This window comes from Mus caroli, chromosome X (genome assembly GCF_900094665.2).
Source record: "Mus caroli chromosome X, CAROLI_EIJ_v1.1, whole genome shotgun sequence".
NCBI classification, from domain to species: domain Eukaryota; kingdom Metazoa; phylum Chordata; class Mammalia; order Rodentia; family Muridae; genus Mus; species Mus caroli.
The window spans coordinates 125,727,575-125,735,466 of record NC_034589.1 but is presented as its reverse complement, the minus strand read 5'-3'; the positions used below and the strand labels follow the sequence as shown (position 1 = coordinate 125,735,466).

At 42.4% G+C, this 7,892-nt stretch overlaps 1 protein-coding gene across 1 annotated transcript in view; it reads left to right on the top strand.

Annotated features, from left to right (window-relative positions):
* The window catches only part of Slc25a53 (solute carrier family 25 member 53), a 12,748-nt gene extending 7,805 nt beyond the window's left edge, over positions 1 to 4,943 (top strand). Inside the window, exon 2 of the mRNA XM_021153474.1 lies at positions 2,439 to 4,943. Coding sequence (XP_021009133.1) covers positions 2,470 to 3,390 — 921 coding nt within the window. The 5' untranslated portion in view covers positions 2,439 to 2,469 and the 3' untranslated portion in view covers positions 3,391 to 4,943. The remainder of the gene's footprint in view (positions 1 to 2,438) is intronic.
* The last annotated feature ends 2,949 nt before the right edge of the window (positions 4,944 to 7,892 follow it).

The following is a 7,892-nucleotide window of genomic DNA, read 5'->3' as shown; positions in this document are numbered from 1 at the left end:
CCCTCCCCCCTCCCTCTCATTCCCTCCCTCCTTCCTGACAGGTTTTCCCTGAGTTGCTCAGGCAGCTTTTGGAATTCAGATTCAAATGACCTCTTATGGAGCCTCCCAAGTAGCTCAGCCCACTGGTCTGTACTACCACCTTTAGCTCTTGTTTCTTTCTTGATTGTAAGTTTTCCTTTGTGTCTTGGCCCCCAAATTGCATCTAATATGACTACTCCATGCCTTAAGATTTCTTAAGTGTGGGGGTGTGGGTGTCTAGTGTTTTCCTACTTGGCCTTGAACCTGATATGTAGTTGAGGATGGTCTTGAACGCCTCCTCGATTTGTCTTTATTTCCCAGTGATGGGTTACATATATGCACCATTATGGGCAGTTTATATGGTGATAGGGCTTAAACACAGGACTTCATGAGCACTAGGGGAGCATTCTGTCAACTGAGCTACCTGCCCTGATGGTGTTGTTTTGATGCTTACATATGTGGAACATGACTTGTGATTCTGGTGTGCAGTGAGTAGTAGCCAGGAACCCTGAAAAACATCCTTCTGTGGCTAAAACAGGCTAAGAATAACGAATGATCTTGCGCCAAATGTCAGTAGAGCACACCATGAGAAACCCTGCCGTATTCTGTAGCTCTACATATAAAAGGTAAAACTTGAAAATTGCCAGGTGCTGAGCATCATGGCATGGGGGAACGTCCAGAGGCCTCTGTTCTTCCCTTCCTTCAGTCACAGAGAGTAGGGTGTTTTGCTGAGACAGCTATAGTTTGGGCAGGAAGCTACAGAGGTAGATGGGAGGAAGGTCTCACCCCCAAATTTATAACCGACTTTGAAACAAAGCTTCACACCACAAATTTTTACTACATTAAAACAAACAAACAAACAAACAAAACAACAAAAAAAAAACCCCACAACTGTTTTGATGGGGAGAGGGCTGAATCAGTAAAGGGCTTGTTCTACAAGCATGAGGATCCAAGCTGGAATCAACAACATCCACATGAAAATGCCAGGCACGGTGGCACATGCATGTAATCCTAGAGCTGGGACAGCAATAACTAGAGGACCTCTGGAAATCTCTGGTCAACTATTCATGCCACATTCGTTAGCTCCAGGTTCAATGAGATCCCTGATTTAAAAAAAAAAAAAAAAGTTGAGGAGCTGTAGAAGAAAAGCAATATCAATTTCTAACTTCTACTAGTGTATGCATCCATGCACGTGTATGCACATGCCCACACACATCTACACCTTCACACACACACACACATATACAGACACTAACAAACATATACCACACACACATACCAAAAAAATTTTGGGGTTGAGGCTGTGAATCTGATTGTAGACTTGCTTGGTGCACTCACGAGGCCTAGGATCCAGCCATAGCAAGGCAAGACATAGTTTGGTAAAGGGAGAAACAACTTACTTGTGCAGTAGGTAATAAGATCCACAGCAACAGATCAGCAGAAGACCAAGGTTCAGTTCATAGCCCCACATCAACTGGGTGACTCAACTGCCTGTATCTCCAGGAGATCAAGTGTCTTCCTCTTTTAGCCTTTGTGGATGGGTATATTTGTACATGCATACAGGGACATTTTCAAAATGCTGAGTTTTGTAGTTAAGAATTGAAGATAACAGCTTTCCTTGTTTCTATGTTTTTTAAAGATTTATTATACTTATTTTATGTATATGAGTACACTGTAGCTGTAGAGATGGTAGTGAGCCATTCATGTGGTTGCTGGGAAATGAATTCAGGACCTCTGCTCACTCCTGCCCTGCTTGTTCTGGTCGGCCCTGCTCACTCTGGCCACATTTAGTCCGGCCTAAATATTTATTTATTATTATATCTAAGTACACTGTAGCTGTCTTCAGATATACAAAAAGAGGACATCAGATCTCATTACAGATGGATGTGAGCCACCATGTGGTTGCTGGGATTTGAACTCAGGGCCTCTGGAAGAGCGGTCAGTGTTCTTAACTGCTGAGCCACATTTCTCCAGTGGGTTTCTATGATTCTTCTTTTTTTTGGTGTGGGGGGGTCGTTTTTGGAGACAGGGTTTCTCTGTGTAGACCTGGCTGTCCTGGAACTCACTCTGTAGACCATGCTGGCCTCGAACTCAGAAATCTGCCTGCCTCTGTCTTCCTAGTGCTGGGATTAAAGGAGTGCACCACCATGCCCAGATGTTTCTATGATTCTTAATCATAATTCTTTGAATGTTTGAATTTTACCGGGTCATCAAAGTACTCCACACTATCAAAGGAAGTAAACATTTTTTTCATTTAAGGTTCATGAAGTATTAATTCCCTAAGAGTGTGTCTGTTCTAGAAACTGATAACAGTGTTTCCTGACCCCCAAGTTTCTCATCCTTGGATGTCTGTCCAAAGCAGGAAAACCTTTGTCCAGACCTTTAAATGTTTTGCCTAACTTCTTGTCTCCTCTTGCTAGCTTCTTCCATCTGTGTCCATCTGTGTTCCGCATGGAGGAGCAGGACAACACTGCTGGGAAGAAACTGCTGCACGGGACCCGAGCAGAAGCTCCAGGAACGAAAAGCTGGCAGTCACAGGCCTACACCCTTGGGGCGATTTCCAACTTTATGTCTACTTTCCTGACCTTTCCTATCTATAAGGTTGTGTTCCGGCAGCAGATCCATGCTGTGGCCGTGTCAGAGGCTGTGAAACAGCTTTGGCATGAAGGCCCTCAGTACTTCTACCGGGGCATCTACCCTCCTCTTCTCTCCAAGACCCTCCAAGGGACTCTGTTGTTTGGCACTTATGATAGTTTGCTGTGCTTTCTTTCCCCGGTTGGGCCGCACTCCCTCGGACAGCGCTGGACTGCGGGGCTCATGTCAGGTGTAGTAGAAGCTGTAGCACTCAGCCCCTTTGAAAGAGTACAGAATGTGCTTCAAGATGCTCGAAAGCAAGCTTGCTTCCCTAGCACCTTCAGCATTCTCAAGGAATTCAATTCTTACGGGCTCTGGGGCAGGCTGTCACTGGGCTATTATCGGGGTTTCTGGCCAGTCCTTGTCAGAAACAGCCTGGGAAGCGCTCTCTATTTCTCCTTCAAAGATCCTATCCAGGATGGCTTGGCAAGGCAAGGCCTGCCCCACTGGGTTCCTGCCTTGGTGTCTGGTAGTGTCAATGGAACAATCACCTGCCTGATTCTGTATCCTCTGATGGTGCTAGTTGCCAATATGCAGTCTCATATTGGATGGCAGAGAATGCCAAGCCTGTGGGCCTCTGCCCAAGATGTGTGGGACACTCGAGGTAGAAAAATCCTGCTGATTTATAGAGGAGGATCCCTGATCGTCCTCAGGTCCAGTGTGACATGGGGCCTCACTACTGCTATCCATGACTTCTTGCAGAGAAAGGCTCACACCAAGAAAGAGATGACAGACTGACTAAAGGAAGTGTGGCTATGGTCTCTTCTAAGTCTTTCCGTGGTGGTCGTGTAGAGTATATTTCTTTGGCTTGGTTATCTGAAACAACCACGATCTATAAACTGTCACTGCATGGGAGAAGCCCCTAACTTTCCACCTCTTAGTCACAGACAAAGAGACAAAGCCTACCAGGATTCCTTGGCCAAAGAAAGTCTCCCTAGTCTATATGCAGCATAGGTAGCCTCAGAACCTGAAGCCTTTGAGTAAGCCTTTAAAAAAGCTGTAGCCCAGATTCAAGGTCATGCCTTCAAGGAATCCTTTTTTTTTTTTTTTAATAAGAGGAAACTTTAAAAGAAGACTCTGCTCAGTACTGTAAATCTGGGGTCCTTCTGTGTGTCCTACTGACCAAACTGAGTAGAACTCCAAGCTCAAGGAACTACACTAGACTTTGAGGACAACTTCAGAGATGCCTATATTTTAGTGACATTTATCACTGCCGCTACCACAGCCATTCTCACTTCCAAGTTATAGGTTCCATTGTCAGGGAATCTGCTTTGATTACAAACCCTAGAATAGGCTCACTTCCACCCATCAGATGCCACAAGAACTGATGATGCTGAACATGGGGCTGAGAAAACAATTGGTGCCTGGATAGAAGGAAAAATGCTTTGAAGCAAGAAATTTAATTAATTTAATTATATGCCAAATAGAGAAAATATTATTATAGGTAGTTTGGCACAATCATATATATATATATATATATATATATATATATATATATATATATATATGATTATGTTACCTTTAAGTTTCTACAAAAAACCTGGAACTAGCATGAACATATCTCTTCACAATTAATTGCTAATTCTGTTGATATGGACAGCTATATAGTATAATGATCTTAGCCTGCCATTCAGAGCCATTGTCAATATGGACCCCATATAACTTTATACATATTATTACCCCACATGCATGGACAGCTTAATCCAGCCAAATGCAGTGTTTTTCACTCCCCAAACACTCCATGAACTTACTCAAGGCCATACTCTGCCCCACAACATTTTCTCCACTTGCACTGCCCTCCCCCAATAAAAGGTCTCCAATTTACAAAAGTCTAGCTCCAATGCCACTGTCTGTATGGACCCCCTTCTCTACCCCCAAAACTGAATGTGACATTAATTTTGTGATATTCTCTTTAGAAGATCATCAACATGCACTGATCCCATTATGTCACTGGTCCCATGTGGTCCTAATGTTCTTGCTGTTCTTCAATACCTCCAACTAGTCTGTAAACTTCTTAAAAGCAGGGATTCTTGTATGCATTTTTAAATCCTCCATTGTGCCTAGGTGCTCAATAAAGTTGGTGAATTATGGAATTGATTATGAAGCTGTGATATGGTCTCTATCCTCAGGGTGCTATCCCTATCACATGAAGATAAAGTCACTGACTCATTGTCAACAAGACACATGCCATTGGGGTGTGCTTGTTTTCTTTTAATAGTGGATTTAGTTTTGTGCTAATTATGATGCCAATAACAATAACAATGATAATAAAATGATGGTCAAACACAATACTTCGTGAGTTTGTGGTATTTACAGCATGCTTGCAATTATAACAACTTTACCATCAAAAGTGTACACTCATACCACACAACTGCCCTACTCCTTTCAGCTCTAGAATTTTGAGTGATCCCAAGATGGCATGTGCTGCAGTTCTTGCTTCATATATGATACCATGATAAACTCCTCTACCCTTACCTACTCACTGAACCAACATTGTCTTTTACAATGACCGGCTTGTCTAGAGATGAGAATTCATCGCTGAATGCTACAGGAAGTAAAGCCAAGATTGTAGGCCATAAGAATACTAGCATTTATTTGCCAAGAAGGACAACAGAAAATCACCTTCCAGGAGAGCTGCAGATGAGTGGGATGGGACAGTGTTGTTAGTCTTTCTTACCTGCAGAGTCTACCTCTCTGCATTATTATTATTGATATTATTATTATTGGTTTTTGAGACAGGGTTCTGTGTATAGCCCTGGCTGTTCTGGAACTCACTTTGTAGACCAGGCTGGCCTCGAACTCAGAAATCTGCCTGCCTCTGCCTCCCAAGTGCCAGGATTAAAGGCGTGTGCCACCACTGTCTGGCTTCCTCTCTACATTATTGATAGAAAATCTTTGCTGGGAATTACATAGGTATTGACCATGTGCAGCTCTCTTGCTTGTTATACATTTGAGCAATACAGTATAACAATCCATTGCAGAGCACTTAAACTTGTATTAGATCTTATAAGTAAACTAGAAATGATTAAATATATGTGGAATACAGCAGGGCATGGTGCAACATATCTGTAATACCCTTCCTGAGGATGGGAGGGTGGGAGAATCAGGAGTTCAAGGCCACCCTAGGCTACATTGTTCCAGGACAGACTGGGCTGAATGAGATGGTGACTCAATTACTCTTCCTTCCCCACAAAATGAAAAATAAGCCTAAATAAAAATAAAACAATAAACATATTTGGTAGGAAGTGTCATGCCAATGCAATTATACAAGTTTTGAAAATATGGAACTTTAGAAGTGACTAGTTTGGGTATTCCCAGAGAGTCCTGGAACCAAATCTCCATGAATCCTGATGGATATCAATGCTGTCCATTCAAGGAAGTACAATACACACTCATACAAAGAAAGGAGAATTAGAACAGCAGCGAGTTATGCTTATGTCTAACTTCCAAGAGAAAACATATTTCACAAAGATGTGTAACCAAGTAGGGAGAAATAACACTATTCCCCAAAGTCTTATGCATAATGCTTAAAGAACATCTATGTATTCTTAACTCAGATCCACCTATTAACATTTCATCTCATTTGCTGTATTATATGAGCAAGCATTCTGTCTATACACAGGGAAACATTTATTTCTTGACAGAAGACTGCATGCTCACATGTGCGTGTGCACGCAAATACACACACACACACACACACACACCCTACTTTTTTTGAGACAGAGTCTCTCTGTGTAGCCATTGCTGTCCTATAACTTACTCTATAAATCAGGCTGACAGCCAGGCAGTAGTGGTGCATGCTTTTAATCATAGCACCCGTGAGGCTAAGGCAGGCAGATCTGTGAATTCAATCAAGGCTAACCTGGTCTACAGAGTGAGTTCCAGGATAACCAGGACTACACAGAGGAAATCTGTTTCAAAAAACAAACAAAAAAACATAATAAACAAAGAAGACTTAGACCAGGTTTGTTGGGTGTGCACACTTTCAATGTAACTGAATGCTCCCTAACATTTTATTCAGCACGCACAGATTTCTTCCCTGCCAATCCCTGTTCAACAGTTCCTGTTACTCCACCTGCAGGCCAGCAGTAGGCACTACCTGACATTAGTTTTCCAACCCAGTGCCAGTATAATGAAGTCTCCTGATTTGATTTTGCTGATTGTTAATAATGCTGAGCCTATTTCCATATGCCAATTGGAAATTAGGATCTCTTCTTTTCTTAATCATTTATTCAAGACATTTTCAGTTTTCTTGTTGAGTTTTGCCAGTTTTTCAGATTTATTATGGCAGTTATTTGTTCTCACTTCAATCCTTTGTCTGTTCTCTTTACAGTGTCTGTGTGTTTTCTGAGGAGCAATTCTTCTTTGAATAGATAGCCTTAGTTTTTTCTTTCACATTTATTTCTCCAAATATATTTGGAATTGACCTCACGTAAAATGTGAGGATGGTGGCTGGAGGTAAGAGTGCTTTCCTAGCATGTGAAGGCCCCAGGTTCAACCCTAGCATGTAAACGATATGAGGCTAGATGTTCACTTTCAAATTTTCTAGATAAATATTCAGGTATCCTACTATCATTTGTTGACAAGCCCTTTTCTCCATATTCATTTATAACAAAATACTATCAAATATGAAGCATTTGTATATCCTGGAGTCAACTGTCTCACTGTTCTCTATGTCTATGTCTGGGTTATTGTGCCATTGCATAATGTTGTATGTTCAAAATAATTCTTGGCTCATGTGGGGAAAGGATGGAGGGAGAGAGTACTGAGATCGGGTGAGGGGCTTCTCTGGGATGAGCTAGAGACCTAGGGCGATGGAAACTCCTGGGAATTTATGAGGATGACACTAGGTAAGACTCCTTGCAGTGGGGGATATAGAGCCTGAGCTGGCTGTCTCCTGGAACCAGGTGAGACTTCCAATGTGGAGCCTGGGACACCAACCCAGCCACAAAATTTTATACCTAAAATTTTTCCTGCCTACAACATGTGCAGGGGTAAAAAATGGAGCCAGTGTATGTCCGGGAGTAGGGCCATCTGCTGGAACATGTGTAACCTCTCATGGACCTCACCTTTGAAGAAAACTGCCTCTCCCTTTCAAAACAACCGTCAACTGTCAGTCCTTCTCAGCTAGGGGCAGGACTTCTGGTGCTCCTAACACCCCCTGCCCATGCTGGGATATTGTCTTATCTTAATTTTGATCCGGTTATGTACCTGTAATCACATCTGTTCAAAAACCACTG